This window comes from Egretta garzetta, unplaced genomic scaffold (assembly GCF_000687185.1).
Source record: "Egretta garzetta isolate BGI_Z169 unplaced genomic scaffold, ASM68718v1 scaffold314, whole genome shotgun sequence".
Taxonomy (NCBI): domain Eukaryota; kingdom Metazoa; phylum Chordata; class Aves; order Pelecaniformes; family Ardeidae; genus Egretta; species Egretta garzetta.
In genome coordinates, this window is record NW_009259531.1 from 2,000,847 (window position 1) to 2,021,671 (window position 20,825).

Sequence of the window (20,825 nt, forward strand, 5' to 3'; positions counted from 1 at the left end):
AAGACGATGGCAGGGCGAAGGGAGGAGGGCTGGCCTCCCTCTCGGGGGAGTCTGGGGAAGAGGCTGGATGCCCCTCTCGCCCCCAGCGAGGAGGCGGCAGTGGGAGGAAAGGGTTGGGTGGAGGAAGGTAGGGCAAGGGTATCCCCAGCCACCTCACGTCGTTTAGGAGGAGGGCTGCGTGGCAGGCAAGGGATGTGGCACCCTCCCAGGCAAAAAAAAAAAAAAAAAAGGGGGAATGTTAGACCTGGTGTCTCACTATGCAAGATAATAGTGGTGGGCAGAGGGAGGAATTAAAATAATTTCCCAGGGCAAGTGGAGCAGTAGGAAAAAGAGGAGCTGAGTTTGGCAGCCCATTGGCTTGGATCCATGACAGCAGAAAACGTGGGAGCTGGTGAAAGGAGTATGGAAGTGGAGGGCTGGCGTGGGGGGGAGAGGTGTGTCTGGGAGAGATGGAGGTGGGCATGCAGTCTGCTGTCCTCTGGGCTGGAAGATTTCTGGGGTGAGGAGAACCGGTGGCGCATGGCTGCAGGTTCCCGCTGCATGGGTGGAGGCTTAAAAAGGGACTTGGCTGTGAAAGCACAAGGTTGGAATTTATGGACTGGAGTTTTCCAGGTAGGGGCCACAGGCTGATTTCCTTCAGGGATGACAAGGAGAGGATTTTGAGCCTAGCTCAGTACTCTATCTATAGAGCACTGGGTGGATAGGTGGCATGCATCTTTATTCTAGTGAAGTGGTGAAATTTTGCTATTTCCCACGGAGGCTTAAAGCAGTGAAATGTTAAAACATCTTCGTTCCCTCTTCACTCACAAATTTCTGTCAACAGGGAGAAAAACCAGGTGAAGACAGGCCAGAATGCTGTCATTTGGCTGTGTAGATTTGACATCGAGGTTGATACATACGCTTTCAGTTTGTAAGAAATGGTTTGCACTCCTCACTGTCTTTGTATCATAAGTGCCTTGAATCTTTAGCAACTGAAAACTTCCTTTGGTTCACAAAAATCGTTTAATTGCATCCATGGGAGAAAATACAGCTCAGTCTCCCTCCCTTATGTAGAAGAGATTTGAACCCTTTAGTGTTAGTTAATAATGCGTGCTCACAGGGGACAAAATAACAATCTGTGTAAAGGGGTAGGGTTTCTGGTTCTCCTCCTGTGTCTTTTTTTGAGACTTCGTAGGAAGTAGCCGTAAAAAGTAATCCTCTCTCAGCAAAACTAGGCCCATCGGTCGTAAGAGCTCTCTGCATCTGTCTGTAAACCTGTGTCATTTGACACCGTCAGGTTCCCATTTGGCAGGTGTGAGGTAAAGTAATTATTTCACCTTGGTTTACATGTAATCATTTGTATGCGAATATAAATATTGAAGGCAGAATATTAACATTCAGTCATCTTTGAGCAGTATCTGGATTTTTAGCCTGGCTCTGAGTTTGAATTTGTTGGTACCTAGATTTAACTTTTTGCTGGTTTCTTTTGCAAGGTAAATATTTTAAAACTAATAATTATTCCTATCTTATATTTTGTTAACTGTTAAAGAATGAGTAGCAATTCGTATCTTTTGGTTTTACCTACTCACAAAGTTTCTACATGCCCCAGCCAAGAATGACTTTTTCATTGTACCTGCATCTAGCACATGAGGCTTCCAAAACGCTGTGGATTTCGATGCCCAGGTTTTGCAAACTAAAGAGCAAAAATTAATACACGTGTTCTTGAAAGTTAACCAATTCAGGGTCCCATGTGCTGGGCCCAATGTATAAATCAAGGGCACACAGAGAAGTTAGTGGGAAGTAAGGTAGCATGTAAACTTCAGATACGAACAACTCTGTGGTTACTGTCCACTGTGAACTCTCTAACCTTAAAGTAAATGTGAAGTAGCTTTCTGTAAGCTACATCAATTCACTTTGCATTTAGAAGATGAAAAGGGCAGGCACATAGGTAGGTAGAATGTATCTGTGCTGGTTCGGTTTGTGCTAACTTGTTTGTGTTTAACCAAATAGTTCAAATTATAAGGATTTATGCTGCTCTTCACGATGAGGATGTATTAATTCATTTCACTCTGAGTAAAGCTGACATTTTTACTGTAAAAAGAACTGGAATTCTAAGTCTCACAATTTTTCAAGGATTTTGAGGAATCTCAGCACCTACTCATTTCACATGAGCTTCTGGTGCTAAATGCTCCTGAAGATTAGTCCAAGAATTCAGTCATGGAGAAATGTTGATGAAAGCACAGTGTGGTTTTTAAAAAGTATTTTTAGTGATGTTATCTAAAAGAGGTGTGACACGAACCGCTACTAAGAGATGATAGAGGCCCAAAACCAGGCATTGTTCATTTGTTTCCTTTTATGAGAGACAAGTTAGTGATGCGAGCAGATTAAAACAAAAAGATTGACATGCTGCTTCAAAATTGCCTTGTTCATGCAACCCATAAAGTAAATAGATGCACTTCTGTTTTTCCTTCCTTATACGGCTAATTGTAAGATTTCTTTTTTTTTTGTGTATGTTAGAATTTTACAATACAAATTTTCCCTTTAATTAAAGTATATGTATCCTTCAGACACTTCAAAACTACAGGTTAGCAGAACAATTTTGTATTTTATGGGTTGAGATTCCTTACTGTGAATTTTTTTCCTATCAGTCTTGTAGAAATAAGTGTCCAAACACTGCATCGTTGTCTTTCTTTGATACTTCCCATGCAATTTAGGATGAGGAGAAGTTGGATCTGATGGAGTTGAATGGCGTGATCCTATTGATCACTGAATTGCAGCATTCTACTTCTTTCCACCACGATATATGAGCTAAATTCTCAGCAGCATTTGGTATTTTAGTTCGTAAGTCATCCAGCTGAAATATTTTTCTGTGTTTAACTGAAATCCAGTGGACCTTAGCACTCAGTGTCTTTTCGAACCAAACTAGTTTTGTGGATACTTCCTATTCTTCCTCTGACCTATCTTTATTTGTACTTTTAATGGTCTTGGCTCTATCAAACTATGGAGCTGTGATCTTAATGAACACTTAGAAATCTCACACTCACTAGGGCTTACGTAGTGTACTCGCATTCTGTTTTCTAGTGCTCTTCTTGTAGTTAGAAATGGTGCTTCAGGAATGCTGGGTATCTGCGTACACATAAATGGGTAATGGAGAAACCATCTGTTTGCTTGGTCAAACGTGGAAGAATTGATAGTTAGCATTATTGGAAATATTTTAGGATATTATTGAAGTATTCTCTTTCGCCTTCAGCAAAAGAAGCTATGATGCTAGGAAGTAATTCTTTTGATGAGACAACAACCACCGGAAAGAGTTTGCAGCTCTTGCTTTGGCTGAAGGTATATCAGGGCTCTCATATTTTATCCATCTGGCCAATTCATAACCGTGAGAGAGCACTGGCCAAAAGTCAAACAGGCCGAAAATGCGACTTATTTACAATAGTGTGGGGAGGAGAGATTTCTTTTTAAGCAGTATTTTTTTCTAAAGTATTACTTGAAAAAAGTATAATGTGGTTTACAATGACCATGTTTTTGAGTAACTGCAGTGTTGAAAACTTGCAAAAGACCAGCTCTAAATCAAATGCTTTTTAACAATGTGGTTAGTGAAGCTGTAGCTTGACTTTAGAAACATTAGCTTCTTACTAGTATTTTCATAACACATATATAGTGGTATTCAGGTGGATACACAACTACCTCTTAGAATGAGCTTTAGTGATCAAGTAAAAGGCTGCTTTTGGCAACACCTTGGAACTGAGTTCCCCTTTCAGTGCTGCCTTTACATTATAGTCACTTACTAAGCTGCAACAAACAAGTTATGAGGGAGGAAGCATTTTTTTAAAACTCAGAATTCAGCAGAAATGTATTGGTGTGACATGGCATCTGTCAGTGAGCAAATCTGTTGAGATCTTTAACTTCATTAACACAGATCACCAAAGAGATATCAAATATTAATGTCTTTAAGTTACCAGTGTACATGCATCTTTCTTTTTTTTTTAAGATACATGTTTTGTTTTAATCTTAAATCAACAGTTAAAATTTTCAGGAAGATTAAAAAATGTTCCCATCCTTTTTCTGAAGACAAATAGTAATTTTGACTTTGTTCTTTATCTGAGTCACATTAGAAAATGTAGTAACTCTGGTTACCAAATTATTTCCTTCTGCAATGCATTCTTGGGTGCTTTGCCTTGTGTTGCACGAGCAGTGTTAAAAGGTTGGTTCACTCTTCTGTTGGTCAGTAAAATTTAGGAATTCCTCCAAAATTTATTTGGCAAGTGGCTTTTGAAGAATAATTACATTTGCTACTTAACACCCTAGTGAAGCAAGTTTTTAAGCCTCAGAAAGATTACATCTGTATAACGGCATGAAAATCTACCCATCTGATATTCCGTACGTTAAAAGAAATCTGAGAATTCAATAGAATATATTTTTTTTCCAGTTACCCGGTATTAAAGCCATTGTAGTTAGTGGCTTCTACCAACATTGAAAACAGCCTTAAGTAAGACAATGGGCCTGATTCCATATACTATGGTGTAGCTGGCTTCAGCATGTAGTTTTTGAAAGTATTTTTTGCTTATTTTCAGAAGCTAAACTAAAATTTAGCTTCAAAGCCAGATTTTTAGGTAAGTTTTTAAGAATTCATTGAGAGATACCCTTGAGGGACAGGTGACCATTGTGCCATTGCACTTTGTCAGACTCCTGCAGCAGAGTGTTGATGTTACAGTAGAAGTATGGAATCTCTGTCCATTGCAGGTGAATTCAGGAACGTGTCCCAGTTGCTGGAAGCCATGAAACAAGATGGAAAATGTTGGTTTGCTTGAATTACCAGTTTAAATTGATTTCTTAATTTAAGAAGAGTATATTAAACAAGTCACAAGCTCAAGAGTGTCTTGCTTAATGTGTGCTTGGGAGGGACTTTTTTGAGAAACTTTCATATCAAATCTCCTTAGAAATAGTTTTTTTAAAAACAGAAAAATTGTACGCAGCCTGTCTCTGAAAGGTATAGACTTCTGTTACAGATGGAACTCCTTATGCCAGCTAATGTAGTATGCAGTGGGAAGTCTGAACCTGTTCTGTTCATCAGAGTACTATTATGGTATTCTAATCTGGTTGTCTCAAGACCTGAAATTATGCTCTTTTTTCCCCCAAATCTTCACAGAGAAGACTTTTCTCTGTAAGTGTCGAGTCTTCACAACCATTGGTCTGTACTCATAGATCCCTAGGCATCTGTAAAACAGACCTGATCCTTTGCATTGTTCTGGTTGGTACTTCCAGATTATGAACTTGCCGTAGTTCACAAAGACGCCTATCAGGCTAGAACATGACAGCTGTTGGAAGTTGGTGTATTATCAGATCATGAATTGAAAGAGGGCGATGCTGCAAAGTCTTTTGTCTCTGATGGTTTGTAATGAAATCTTGGTTTAGGCCACATGTGAAAATGAGAAGGCTTTTTTCTGGTTTTTGATGCAAATGTTTCTCTACATCTTAAAATGGTGATGTAGTTCTTCAAGAAATACACCAGAATTCAGAAACCTATTTTGTAGGTCTGATTGAAGGTGCAATACTGAAATTTATGATAAAACTATAGAAAACCTATAACGCTTACATCGGAAATCTGAACAGCAACAAGAGGATTTGCTTTTTAAACTGATAAGGAAGCTTGTGTAACTGTCTTTCTGGTGATCAGAAGCAAAACTGTAAATTACAAATATGTTACACTGAGTATGTTGTTCTAACTGAAGAGGGTAAAAAGAGAGATTCATATTCTGTACAGATATGCTAAGATTTGTGGGCAGATCTCTTAAAAAAAGTTGGTTTTAGCAGTATTCAAACCTGAAGAAAAGAACATTGGGAAATCTTATCTGTATTAGAAAAATAAGCAGGAACTCCCTGAAGTCCTGACATTTATGAAAGTCTTCACAGGTACCCTTTGGAGAAGCAAAATGGCAATAACATGAACTAGTTGCTAGTATAGCTTCCTTCGGCAGTCTTGTGGCTAAACCCCTGAACTTCTTAACAGTTACTTTAATTAAAATAAACTAACTTGGGGATAAACTTTGTTCTTTTCAAGAAGTTTCTCCAAACTTTTGGTATCTTTCTAGCTCACAATCAATTGTAGCAAATGACGATAATGTCATTCTCTGTGTTATTACTGTCCCTTTATTGCAATTAATGCCTGCAAAACAGAATGTGTGCATACAGCTCAGCCATTTTAATGCAAAGTTTAATGGGTTTGTTTAAACTAACAAGAGGAAACATTAAAACTAAATTGGGAACCTGTACACTGAAGCAGCTGATGCACATGTACATGTTTTGCTCTGCAGGCTGTGCTTTGAGGGCAGTAACCTTTGGCAGAGGTGAAGAAGGTAGTTGAAAATAATAACTTCTTAAACTGCTGCTGTTAAATTTTCTAAAGGATATTTGCAAAGACTGAAGCCATAAAAGTACAGAAGGATTTTGTACAAAACTAAATTGGTTTATTATTATTATTTATTATATTATTATTATTTGTTATTTGTTAAAAATAGAAATTGGGATAAAGTGGTTATTCTAAACTAATTGAAATTAGTAGTTTATTTCCCGACACGCTAATGTGTATAGAAGTCTGTCTTTTAGTGTCCAAAACGAGACAGATTACTAGTGTTCCAATTTTTTTTATTGACAATAGTAATGCTTTAGGATTCCATGAAGAACATAAGGAAATCCATGTGCACTTAGGGAAAAGTGTATTTTTCTTTCAGTATTTTATGAAGAAACTATATTGATTGGACTGTGGGAGATAATTTTTAAAAAACTTTCTATGATAGCTTAATATGTGTCTAGGCATGCTTATAATAAATCTAGTTCTGGTTCTATTTAATAAAGTATAACCTTTGACATATACCAGTGAATTTTCCCAATTCAAGACTTAAAAGCAAGCATTAAGACTGTCTTCCAAAGGGGAAGACTTACAGAACATTTTTTTACCGATGTCATTTAATAGATACACACAAAAGGAACTTAAAACTTTCTTAAGAAGCAAAATGGGCTTTGAGTTACATATATATATATATATATAAAAGAATATATATGTATGTGTATTTCTCTTTGGCACTTGGTATAATCACCGGTGATTCTTCCAATGTCTGAAGTATTTCTTGTAATTTACATTTAGAATGTATTGTAGATCTGGTGAATGTATATTTAGTTATACGTTTTTTTCTTCTTTTCAACATAGGATTTTTCAAACTTTTAAGTACTCCACAATTGTCTCCATATTGGAAGCTGTTCAAGCAAGTGGACACTGTCCTACAGAGTAAGAAATATCTTTTTTTTTCTCTTTATTTTGTGGATTCATGAAGAATCCAGTTGAGGAAGGATCCAAGATAGCAGTTTTGGATAGCCAAGAACTTGAGATAGTGTTGTATTTTATGGTAGTTACAGGTGAATTAGGTTTCTTTTTTTAGAGTTGACCTCTTACAGCTAGGAGAAATTACTTGACTGCAAGTTTTCAATTTTTCATTTTTTCACTTAAAAATAAATTTCTGAATGCCTCTTCAGTTAATTTATATATTGTAAAAACTTTATGCTGTAACGTTGTTACAAAATGTATTGAAATGCTGCATAAAACCTGACAGTTAAATAATTTCAAACTTGATTCTACTTTCTGCCTAGAAGAGGACTTTTGCAACCTATGGGCACTCTATTTGCATGATGGGAGTTCTTGTATAGAAAAAGAGAACAACTAGGGGAAGTTTTCTGGCTGTTCTGATACAGAATTCATATGACTTCACACAGGTAGCAAACATAGATGGAAGTATTTTAGTAACCTTCACCTAAGTATGTGTTTGGGCATGTGCTTATTGTTCATGAATTTTAGAAAAAAAAAAATCTGTGTGTTATTTAAGTGTCCCTATTAATGTACAGCAGAGGTGTTTTGGTTTAGCAACCTTTGAATAAGTCTTGAAGTTACTGAATAATAAAAGGAGAATAAATGTAATAATTTATGTACCAAATTAGTACTGAATAAATTTTTTTATTGGAACATTGCGGGCTTTTGATAGCTGTTATAACCAATTTATCTTTGACATGTTACAACATTGTCTCAAAGATGCGGGGAGAAGAAATAAATTTTGTGTTCTTAATGCAGTGATAATGTTATCTTTTAATGAAGATTAAAGATTGAACTGTATTAATATTCTTGCAAAGGTCTTTAAGAGTTTGTCATCAAGAAACTAGATTTAGGGACAGGGAAATCTGTATTTATTGGAATTGGAGGATCCTCTGTGCCTTGGGGAGAACGATCATGTTTTTGAAAGGGTAGCTTTATTTATGGAAAAATACACTGGTATAGAATGTAAGTTCATATGCAAACTTTTTGTCTGTCTTTTAATGTTAGAGAGTGTTTTTGTTTGCTTTGAGGCTTATATGCATGAGCCCTAGAAGCCTTTACTTTTACCTCATGGACATTTTCCCGTAAACCATGTAATGTTTTCAGGCCTCTTCCAGATTAAAAGAGAACCTGTCCAAGTTAAGCTCCTCTACCTACTGTCAAGGCAAGGAGCAGGATAACACTGTCATGCAAGTATGCTCCCCTAGAAAGGCAGTGTCAATTCCTATTGGCAAGTACATCTGTCAGTACGTAATGGCATACTGCTGTTAGGAGCTAATATGTACAGGGTTTTTTGCATTGACTGGTTTAAAATCTGACCTCAAAACCTGCTTTTTTTTTTTTTTTTTTTTTTTTTTTGTGGTCCTTATGTTGTTTCTTAAAGTTGTCCTAAAGCTTTTGGTGTTCTGGCACAGACTACCCTTCAACCTTAGAGGTTTGTAGGATTGGAGTCTTTTTTCAGTGGCCCTACAAAATGTGCACTTCCCTATTTATCAGGCATTTATAAAATCATGGCTACTAGTGATTGTGTATTAATTCTGGTGTTCTTGTTTTTATGGTATCTATTAAATTTTTGAGTTCAAAGTATTGCATTTGAATATATACTCCTGAAGTTGGTTATTGTGTGACTTGTTTACCATGTTTCATTTTCAGGTCTCTAATGATGAGGTATCCATCTGGATTTAAAGCACATCTCTGAGCTTCTTAATTCTTCATTAAAGAGATGTGTTCTATATCCATGGGTAAGGATATTTTTTGTCTTGACTTGAGCCCTTCTCTTAAATATCTTGTGATATTTTTTTAATTCAGAAGATTTCAGAAGATTTTTGTGTCTTATAGGAATAATAATACTTACAATAGTATAGGGTTCTTAAGGTGCCTATGCTAGCTCTTAATTTTGACCCAAGCTAATTATTAAACTCTGGAATTCACATATCTAAGTATCAGTGCTCTAAATCACTCTTTACTCTTAGTATTACAGATAGAGAAACAGCATGGTGGTATATAGGTAAATAATTTAAAAACTGGTCTGTGATTTGAGATTCCTTTTCTGATACATACAACAGTTCTAGGGGCTTTAAGTGGGCATCTCCCCTATTGAATTTGGAGTTTTGGAAAGAAAGAAACTACGTCCTGGAAAGCAACACAAGGAAAGGATGTGTATTTTGTGCAATTAAAAACAACAACACTTTTTTTTTAATAATATAAGCCATATTTCATCTGAAGAAACTTTGTGGTACTATACACCCCCACTTCAAAACAGTAGAAGCAAAACAAATACAAAAAATCTCATTAGAAAATACGAATTTTTCTAAATGCTACTAGTATGTTTAATTTTTGTAGGTCTCTAAAATACCTAAGATTGCTTCCTACATTACAGAGTTTGTTTTAACGTGTTCTTGCCATATATTAAGCACTGCTTGCTGAAATGTCATTTTAAGACTTTATGAATTTACCTTGAGTTAAAAATTGATGTTAAAATGTAACGAGTAAAGAAGTAACTCTTAAAAGAAGTATAGTAAGTGGCCCACACATATGCTGTGGGACTTTCTGACATGATGCTGTTTTATACACAGGGTTCTGTGATATACTTTCTTTTTGACGTGATTTTGCTCTGTTCAGCTTAAGCAAAGCTGCTCTCCATAAAGGAGCTGTCCCGTTCACAGTGGAGGCAAACATCTTTGAGAACTGTAGGAATTTGTCTTTAGTTGCAGTGGAAGCTTTTCTTTCCAAGTGAAACGTCATTGTTTTGTTGGTTGACTTGAACTTTCGTGAATGGCCGTAACAATTGACAGTTACCAAATGTATATTTTTTCTATAAATCTTTAATACTTATTTCCCAGAGACTACAAGCTTCAGGAGAAAGGAGGAGAGGTGGTAGAAGGGAGTTTGTGCATGTCTGGGGAGTAGAGGGGGAAACGGTTACATGAGGTGTTTGGTGCAAACAAAACAGGTGTAGGTACGAGAACAGACTACTGTGCATTACTGTGACAAGGAGACGCAAGCCAGTTGGCTCCAGTTTTGTGCTCTTACTTGGAGTTGGAACTGTAGCCCTGGACTGGAACCTAGTCCTGAGAACTTAATTTAGGTCCATCAGTTAAAAATATTTCACTTCCTAATATTTAAATCAAAATACAAGGTACTTGAGTTATCTTTTGTGTATTTAGCATGATGTCTGTGGACTCTGTAGCAGAATAGAATTCTAAACAAAACCGGTATGTTGAGGGTATGATATTGCTAAAGGGATGGCTCATTACTTGAAAATAATTATAAATGCATACCAATGAAAAGCAACTTAAAATAAAATAATGCATATTTAGATATATAATTGGATGTGTATGGTTTTTTATGTAATGAAACAGGCTACCCAAACAAGTTTTCTCCTAATTGTAGTGATAACAATAAAAGAAAATGCATCTTTTCAATCCCTACTTAGCTACAGATTCCATGGCATTCTTGTGCAAAGACTTACTCCTTTCTGTTAGGGAATAAAAGAGTTCATCTCTACTAAATGTTCTTTTTTTAATCTTCTATGTTTCTGGGATTTTGAGGAAATTGTGCTGTCCCTTTGTGCATTATAAATTTAACATGTACATTGATCTTTATAATAGAATATCATTTATATTGGCGCATCAGTGGGAAGTAACTTCTGTATTATTTAATTGACTGCAGCTTTTTGAACTCGGCCAAAGCTTTAGTTATAATTAAATCTGACAAATAATGATAGTGTAATTGTCTTTTATTTTTAATACTGTGGCGGGAATGTCTCTGTCATTTTGAAACACTGTGCAGAAGTGATCAGGTTTTTGAGTATCTGTTTTTTAACATGCTGTATTGCCTGACTCTTTTGATGCAGTGTTCCATCTGCCAATAGATGGGCAAATCCTACAAAGCCACAAACCTGTCATGCTGTTGTATGCTACATAGAACTTAGCAAATATAATAATTTTTTCAGTCTCTCTAGCAGGTCCCTTGTTTGGAAGCAAGTCTGTTATGCCTGGTTGCACTGTTTTCCTAAAAAAACCCAGACCCCAACATTTTGCATGCGTATAATGTAAAACTCTTCCCTAGTTATGATTATCTGTGGTTAGCCCTTCTGTGTCCTTTACCCGTAGTCTGGGTTTCTGTTCTGTCATGCTTTTATGACATCAGTTTTAATTCCTTCTGCCTACTAACTTGTCCCTAGCTTCTTTCTGAGACAGCTTCTGTTATTTTTCTGGATAGCCATTGTTTCATCATCTTTTGTAAAAAATGGCCATCCAAGTCACTGACTTCCGCTTACCTATGGTACTGTCAGACATTGGTCATGTGAAGCAGTGATACTTAGTCCATCGAAGTACAACAGTGTAGATGTCATGGTAATGTGCTCAATCTTCACCTGATTTACTTGCTTATAACTAGAGTAGCTTGTTTTCTGTTGTCACTTCATCGAAAGTAATCAACAAAGCAATTAATGAAATAAAATACATCAGTAGTTTTTATTATCTTGTATTTTACTGCTACCCCCTTTCATTTTTTTGAAAGTAAAATTTGGTATCTTTGTTCCGTTCTGTTTTCTTATGTGTTCATTCTTTTTTGATGTATTCTGTAAAATAAATCTTTCTTTACTTTTCCGCTGGGCTTGTACCATTCCCTTCATTTCTGCTCTGGCTTGTGTCTGTAACTACAGCTTGTCTTTTTTTTTCAACTTGGATGTACTGCACGATTGAGTAGTATAAAAGGGGATCATCTCTTTGAGACTTTAAGGCTATCTATTTCTTAATGGTTTTTATTTTTGAAAAGAATAAAGGGTCGTTATTAAACTCTGATGTGCAGTCAAAATGGAGAAAGTTTCTCCCCCCTTCCCGTTTTGCAAGGAGTTACATTAACCGTGTTAACCTGAAACCTCGGTTTCCTTACCTAGCTCTGGTATTCATTCCTCTTGCACACATGCTTAAGGAAAGGAAGCAAACTGGGCTGAGTGTAGCCAGTTTAATTTCTAAGTAATTTTTAATATAATAAGTAAAATTTGAAAAAGATCTTAACATTTTAAAAAAGTTAGAATTACAGTAGTATTACATGAGAGCTGCTTTTGCAGTTGAAGAGGAACAACAATAGTGCACTGATTTACGTGTTTGTAACTGAAAAGATAGTTTTAGACCATACAGAATACAACATTGGTTTTAAATTAAAATTACGGGTTCTGCATAAACTACTGGTTTTTTCATTCACTTGAACTTGCAAAATCTATTTTAATACCATTTCTTCTGTACTAATACTTTGGTTTAAATCTTTAATTTAAAATAGATCACTTAACATTAAGAATTAGGAGATTAAAGAAAGTATAGGTGTTCATTTTAATGAATAGTGGTCAGATGAAAAAAACCAAGAGCTGAAAGATGTTTCTGTTCCGATTCAAGTTTGTCTGCAGAGTAACGTAATACTTCTTGGAGAAAATGCAGTGTTCTGTGCGAGACATCAAATGATACAGTTGGCAATCTGAAAAAAATGTACTGTTTAAATTCTAGATGCTTTAGCATTTATGAAGATGGCAAACCTTGAAATGTGTTTCACCTTAACATGGGGAATACTATTGATGTTTCCTGGTAATTAAGTTTAGAAAATTTCATATTATTAAAAAAAAAATCACTTTATTTCGGAATAGTGAGTCTAATGTATGATTTTTTACATAGCTGTTAGACAGTGGTTACCCTGTAGTAGAGTAGTAGTTGAACTGTTGATTAGTTTTCTACGTAAAATCAGTTTAATTGGTAACAAAGTCGAGCATTTAAAATGCAAAGGGAGAAACTAAATACTAGTAACAAATATTGCTGAATGCCTCTTATATTTAAAAAACAAAACCACACTGCAGAAAAACCTAATTTTACTCTATGTCCTATAGTTGGTAAATATTGTTGAAGCAATTCTAGCTGATAGGGGGCAGTAACTTCTTGAATTCAAGCATGACGACTGTAGTCTTGCAATTGTTTCGTTGGATTGTACCTCTTAGGGTGCTCATTTCATTGTCTAGAATTGGTCCAAGCAGTTCTTGCTAACTTTAAGCTGGGTAAAGATTAATATTAAATCAATATACAATAATGTTAGAGAAATTAGACATACAAAGTATTAGAATTAATTTAGTTTTTACAAGAAATCTAACTTCATCGCAAATTCTCAATGTAAGAGGGCACAAAGATGTCAAATTGTATTTACTAAGAGAAATCAAACTTTAGATTGCTGTAAAATGGAATTATTTGCCATAACAATGATTGCTTGGGGTGAAATAGTTTTGACAAAACAAAGATTTTCCTCTTTAAGGAAGAAGGAAGAGTTCTTCTCCTTCCCCCCCCCCCTTTTTTTTTAACGCAACCTGTAGATTTTATTGTAGTTTGCTTTATTGAGTAGGCATTCAAAACTACTTTCCCCATTCTGACTGAAATGCAGTGCAATAGGAGCTTATCTTCCATCAGAAGTATTTTGGAACAGGTGCTATAAAACACTGGCTGCCATTGCATTGTTAAACTTGTATTTGTCAAGTCCAATAGATAAAAGTCTTCAAAATGTTTATTTCCTTGAATGCTTTTCTGCCAGCTGAAGGTAAAAAGTGTGTCCAAAGTTCGAATTGGTACCACAGGTCTGTTTGGTGAAGGAGAAGGCTGGATAAAAGCTTGTTGAAACATAGTTGTAGCTGCCATCATTTGCTATATAAGAGGGAGGAAGGACATGGAGGAGAGAATCACTTGCAGAAAGCATGTAAAAAGTTTTTATGTCAGAACTTCTTTGTGTCATTAAGTTGGATGTGAGGATGTGAGGTTTTTTCTTAAGGAAGGGACAGAAAAATAGTACCTGCATGTCAATTAAGTTCAGAAATGCCTCACAATTTGGCTTCATATGCCTTCACAATTTGCAAGCTGAGCATCTAATGTTTCCATATTCAAGTATAGCAGAAATAAACACAAAGCACAATTGCTCAATAAATTTGGAAGATGACATTGTGTGAAGGCTAGTTTCTCCAAATCAATGTTCTTGAATTTCCAAGTTATGCTCTCCTCTGGGCTGAAAAAAATGGAATGGATTTTGTAGACACTGAAGAAAAAGGCTAGGGGTAAAAGTACTTCTCTTGTCAAAAACCAAGGTGTCTGCAACAGAACTGTGTTCAGGCTGTCTACAGTGGTATCCTTTCCAAAAGAGGTTTGGGTTGGTTCGTTTGGGGTTTTTTTAACTTCACAATCTCTTCCCAGAGAAGCTTTCTTCAAAATAAATTTACATTGGTCTAATTATCCTGGAGGGCTACGTATCTACCTTTCAGATTTCTCAGTTTACAAGTTCATCTGTGCTATCCATCTTGCTTGGATCCTTGAAGTGAAGCTGACATCTTCTGGTTATGTTTCTTTTTTATACCTACTAAGATTTATTTGTTTTTTAAAGCTTTTGCATTTTAAAATGAGAGTTTGTGTTATTTGTCTCTTACTTCCTCTTTTTTTTCATAGAATCATGGAATAGAATCGTTTAGGTTGGAAGAGACCTTTAAGATTGAGTCCAACCATTAATTATTATAAAAATACTGTTATAAAACCAGTTTCCTTATGCTGAAAGTAGGAAAACCGAACATGAGAAGTGTTTCTTGGGTTTTGAGCAAAGAAGCAAATTTCTGTGAGGCAAGCTTAGAGTTACAGTGTCACAACTGCAGTGATGCCAGCTGCTTACGCATGCTTTATTTCCCATTTTGTCTGGCATGTGTTTTTTTCAATATGGGGTTGTTTTAGTCCTGTTGGATAGTTGTAGGCTACTATGTAGTTAAACTCAAGAGTGTGTATAGTAGCTGGCCCATATGTCAACCTGTGTGTGTAAAAAAAAAAAAAAAAAAAAAAAAAAAAAAAAAAAAAAAGTACATCCTCTTGTATCTCTATCACTGAAGGTGGAAGAAATCTCTCCTTTTTTTTCTTTTTTTTTTTTGTTTTCAAGTTAGCACAAATTAAGTAGCCTTCCTTCCTTACAAATCACAGTGAAATACAGTTTCTCTGGGCATAACCAGGGAGCTGTATGCAGTCTGCAGAGCTATTTTTATTCAGTCTCATCTCAATATGTAAACTTTTATCACTACAGGCTTCGAAATTGAGTTTTTAACAGTAGAGTCCTTGATAGCCTGGAACATGACATTTTACACATGGCTACCATAATTCCAATCTATCTTTCCCCAGATGGGGGTTTCTTTAATTAGAACATTTGTTCTGTGTCTACGATACTCTTTCCTTGTGCTTAATTTGACTTGGTTATCGTCCCTTAGCTAAAATAGCTCTCCCCCAATTTATCTTTTGAGTTGAAATATCGTAAGATGAGAGATGATTATATTTGAAATGCTACAAAACCCCCAAACCATGCCACATCTTCTAGTTGTATCTTGATGTTGTTTTATCATCTGTTGGAAGGTGTTTGAGATTGGGAAAGTCATCATTCTGTTGCTTTTAATCATAAGCAGATGACTTAATCAGTGTTAGAAGGTAATGGGTTCTAATTTATGTTAGTGCTTCCTTTAAGTTGGGACTTTGGCAAGTCCTAACTGAGCAATAATTAGTTGTACGTGTATCATCTGGAATCCACGGCTACTTTGATATGCTAAGCTGTCACCTTCCTAAGCTTCTGTGCCTTTTTTATAGCATGCTTGTTCTCTATACTCATAGTAATTAACAGTCGTACCAATCCATACTTGATAGATGTCACCAGTTAGTGTCTTTCAGTGTGATACAGGATCTATCTGTCCTTTTTCCTGTGTAGACCAGAAGTTTTATATACCCAAACCCTCAACAAGGTTTATTAATTTAGGTTAGACTTTATTCTGACTACGGTCACACCACTTTTCGTGGACTAGGAGTATAAGCAGAACAGGTTTTCATCAGCTTGTCAAAGACTGCTTTGCACTTAATAGGTTCAACATGAACCTAATCCATCAGAGAATGTTTCAGATGCCCAGGGTGTCCATTTGTGGGAGGATCCTATACTCATTTAGTTCTTAGAAGAATTCATTAATGAAGAATTGCAATTGAAATGGAGGAGAGCATGAGGGTGAGCTTTAGTAGCAAGGTCAGGAATTAAAAGCCGTGGCTGTTTTCTTTCCTTTTTTCTTTATGCTAGTTAGATATATGTATTAACAGGATAAAGGAATGATTACTACACAAAGATGCTAATTTACAGTGATTACTCATCTATTCCAGAGGTTTACTAGTTATCTAGAGAGGTAAATTATCAGAGACACGTTTTCGTTCATTTCACATTCTGTTTGATTGCACTACGAATGTGCAAGTTTTTAGGCTAAAGTTAGATTAACCATCCTTCTCAGCTCCTCTTGCCTGAAATCCCCGATTGCAAACTGATTCATTGGTGATCGCTTAGTGATACTATGAATAAATAAAAAAGAAAAACAACTTGAGTTTCAAAACTAGATGAGCATGTAAATTCTGTTGTTGAACCAAAGGTGGTAGTTCTCCTGTGTTTATCTTTGACTATATCACTGTATTCATGCTCTTGTCCTTTCTTTAAATAAGAGCTCTGTTAGGTCTTGAAGTGAGATAAAATGTAGATTTTTCGGAATCTTACTTAATGCAACTTAAATAGAGAAACAGAGCATCTCAGCTTTTCTCACTGAAATCAAGGTAGCTTTGTTTATAAGTGTAATTTATAACCTCTCAGGTTTCTTGTTCAAACATACAGAATTATTGTGTACATTTTAAGTATTATGTGATTTCTTTCTACAAACAGATTTTAATTCTGGCCTACTAAACCCCACAATTCTGTTACAATTTGGTAGTTTTAGTGAAAATGCAAAAGGTGAATCTCCGAGTGTGCTTAGGTAGTAGAGCAAACTGGATTAAAAAAATGAAACCATTACATTTAAAACATCAAATATTGCTTTAATTACGTAAGGCACAAAACTGATAAATGCTGCACAGGGTATCAAGTATAAATAAAAGTAACTTAATTGATTTGTGGTTTAACTAAACTAAAGTTATGAACAAAACAGCAAAAATCTGTAAAGGTGTTGGGGAGGGGAAGGAGCAATGAGGAGAGTCATAATAGTAGTTTTTCTCTTTTCTCTTTTTCTTTTCTCCTATAGGATGCTTTAATACTTTAAGACGGATGTTTCATCAGAAGCACTAATGGATGTTGGCATGCCTTGGATAAGGTGGTGACTGCTGGATGTCATTTGTTTCTGTTCACTGCAGAGCGCCAAAATTGACTCCATTTGGAGTTGAGAGAAAAAGCAGTACAGACCTATCAAGATGACTGATCCTATGATGGATTTTTTTGATGATGCCAATCTTTTTAGTGACACCTTAGAAGGTTTGTCAGATGATGCCTTTGTTCAACCTGGACCTGTTTCACTTGTTGATGAATTGAATTTGGGTGCAGAATTTGAACCTTTGCACATAGACTCATTGAACCATGTGCAAGATGCTCAAAATCAACAAAAGATGAGTGATTTTGATCAGCTGAATCAGTATGATTCACTGAAACTACACTCAGTAAATCAGTCTTTTAATAGCTCAGCTGACAATGTCTTATCACCACACTCGCAATTCAATTGTTCACCAATTCATCCGCAAAACCAGTCTAATGGGATGTTTCCAGATGTGGCTGATGGTAGTCCTATGTGGGGTCACCAAACTGCCACAACTGTTTCGAATCAAAATGGGTCACCCTTTCACCAAGGACATTCTCAGTCTATGCAGCAAAACAAAAGCTTTGTAGCACACCATGACTTTGCCTTATTTCAGGCTAACGAACCGCAGCATCAGTGTGCCTCGCTACGGTCGCAACAAAGCAGAAACAACACGGGGCAAGATGCTCTGAGTCAGCCAAAAGACTTCATGGAAGTTAACGTTTCTACTTCTCACAGAGTCAGTGTTAACCACCCACCTCCAGTTTCTAATCCATCAACTTCACAGCAGCCTCTGTCTGTTCAACAGTTTTCTCAAACTGCAAGTGCTTCAATACATTTTTGTGGGAATCAAGAAGGAAATTTTGATGGACAGTCCCCAACTATTACTCCATGTTCTGTCAATAATAGCCAACAATTTTCATCTCCTTACTCTTACTCTAATAACCACATTTCTCCTACCAGCCTTCTTCAGTCTACAACAGCTCTTTCTACTAGCCAGCAGACACACTCTATCTCTGACTTCACTGGAAGCGATGCCTTTACATCTCAAACAGGGACCAAGCAAGAAACAACTGAGCACATGTTGAATCCTAATACACCTTTGAATTCAAACAGTTTTCAAATGTTGCATTCTGCGCATCCTCAGGGCAACTTTAGTAGTTCAAAACTCTCTCCTGTGAATATTAATTTTCCAGCTTCTGCTGGTTCTGCTTCTCAGATAAGCCATTTCACTGACCCTATTGAAAGCAACGGTTTTACATCTTTAGATGAGAACTTACTTCATCAGGTCGAGACTCATAACGAACCATTTACAGGACTTGACCCAGATGACCTCCTTCGGGAAGACCTTCTGCCACAGTTCGATGATTCTGCGTTTGTTCAGGATAGCACAAGCCATGTTTTAGAGCATGACCTAGAACACCATATAACCCAACAGCAAGTAACGCAGTCATCTGATCTCGTTCGGGCACAGTCTCAAAGTCAGATCCATCCTTGGCATTCTTCAGTTTCTAACCAGCATCTGCAAGACAGAAGTCGCGTAACCTTACAAGGACAGGTATGTAGGGATTTGGGAGGCGGGGGTTTGAGCTGTTTGATTTGGTTGATCTGGTGAAATGAATAATAGCGACTGGTGCTTGTGCCAAAGCATGATAACTGAAGTCTCTGAGCTGTTGTTATTTGACCCTGAAGGAGTCTAAGTAACTGCTAGTTTAGGGAGAAAAACAAACCAAAACAACCCTGTTGATGCAGACCTTGCTTTCTACTCTTGTTTTCTTACCATTGTAGAAAATGAGATTTATATGACCTGAAATATTTTTTCAGAGAAAATGGTGCTGGTCCTTCTGCTGCCTATATTTCCTAAGTACAGCAGAGAAAATTGGTTGGTTCGTTATTTTGGTGCAAATATAATGGCTTGTTGTCTTTTATACTACTTACAGCAACCTATTTTTAAGAGTGTTAATAAGGCTTGCGTGGCTGATTCCCTGCAAGAATTGCACTGGTTTGGTTGTTATTTCGTCGTTTGCTTGGTATCTTTGTGTTCATGCTCATTGGCTAAAAATACAAAATTTTGTTGTTGTTTTTGATGTGATTAATAATAATAGAATATATATAAAAGGTTATGCCTATTTTTGATTTTGATACTTTTAGATAAACCAAAAAACTCTGCAGTTATGTTAGTGTAACACGCACATCTACTGCAAGTGTTAAAGCCCTCCACATGGAGGGCAAGATAGCATAAAAATTATATTATACTTTTTTAATAGTATACAAGAGAAACGAACTTTGCAGACAGCGCTTTTCAGATTACCTGAGAGAAATAAAAACTGTGTGAGCACTGAAGAGTTCAGAAAGACAGTCCTTTAGTCCTTCAGCCTGTTCCTTACGAGTGCTTTCTCATAACATATGTAATGTAGTGAATTTTCAAATAGTTTTAATTGAGATATTAAGTCCCCTTTTTTTAAATGCTGACCTTTGTCTTCATCTGTATCATCATCTTCTCTTTTATAGGAAGTGTGTAATTGTCAATGAATTGTAATATAGACTGGTGCTTCTGGATTGCTTTGGTCTCTTAGGAGAGTAGCTAAGCTTTTCAAAACAAGCAAAATAGGGCAAGTAAAGTTATTTTTTTCACAACGCTGTAACCAGCAAAATCATGTTTTTATTACAGCTACTTGAAACCTCAGCATATTTGCAATTCTTGCAGATTTTTCAGCTCGAAAAATTCCTGAATCAAAAGAAAATACATCTTGAATATAGGAGAGACTTAATCAAAGGCACAAATAAGTATTCTTCCAGCTTTGAAAACTTACCAATCTTTAAAGCTATTGCTATGGTTTTGGAGACTGGTTTAGTGGCTTTCCTTGTTAATGCTTGAAGAGTGGTATCAGTGACTGCATTGCCTGTAAGTTAATACCTTAATATTATCACAGTTAGGCACTGCTTGGTAGCTTCCAGCCCAAATTTGATTTGACAGGAATGACTGAAACTTCTTCAATTAGATGGTTTGGCAGAAGGAGCTGTAGCTTCTGTGTGATAAATGCACGTATTCAGCTGCCATTGCTGGTTAACTAGGGTTTCCAAAATTGTGAGACTGTCTGTTTGAAATCCATGTACGTGTGAACAGTGGAAATAGGAATTTTTATTTTAAACTCCTGTTTTAAATTCTAGTAGTAATTTAGCTTGTATTTGGGGAAGGAGGGGGAATATAAATGCTTTCTAATTTTCAATCTGTGCATTTCAAAATAGCGGCAATTCTAACATCGAATGCATACATGCAGACAACTTTAAAAGGTTGTAATAACTGCATTTCTTCTCTATATTCTTGCTACCAATATTCTTTCTACC

The 20,825-nt window shown here is 36.2% G+C and overlaps 1 protein-coding gene across 1 annotated transcript in view; it reads left to right on the forward strand.

The window, feature by feature from the left end:
- Nucleotides 1-847: 847 nt before the first annotated feature.
- CHD9 (chromodomain helicase DNA binding protein 9) overlaps nt 848-20,825 on the forward strand; it is a 98,503-nt gene continuing 78,525 nt past the window's right edge. The window contains exons 1-4 of the mRNA XM_035893125.1: nt 848-910; nt 7,190-7,267; nt 8,996-9,084; nt 17,433-19,035. Of these exons, the coding sequence (XP_035749018.1) occupies nt 17,599-19,035 (1,437 nt within the window). The 5' untranslated portion in view covers nt 848-910; nt 7,190-7,267; nt 8,996-9,084; nt 17,433-17,598. The remainder of the gene's footprint in view (nt 911-7,189; nt 7,268-8,995; nt 9,085-17,432; nt 19,036-20,825) is intronic.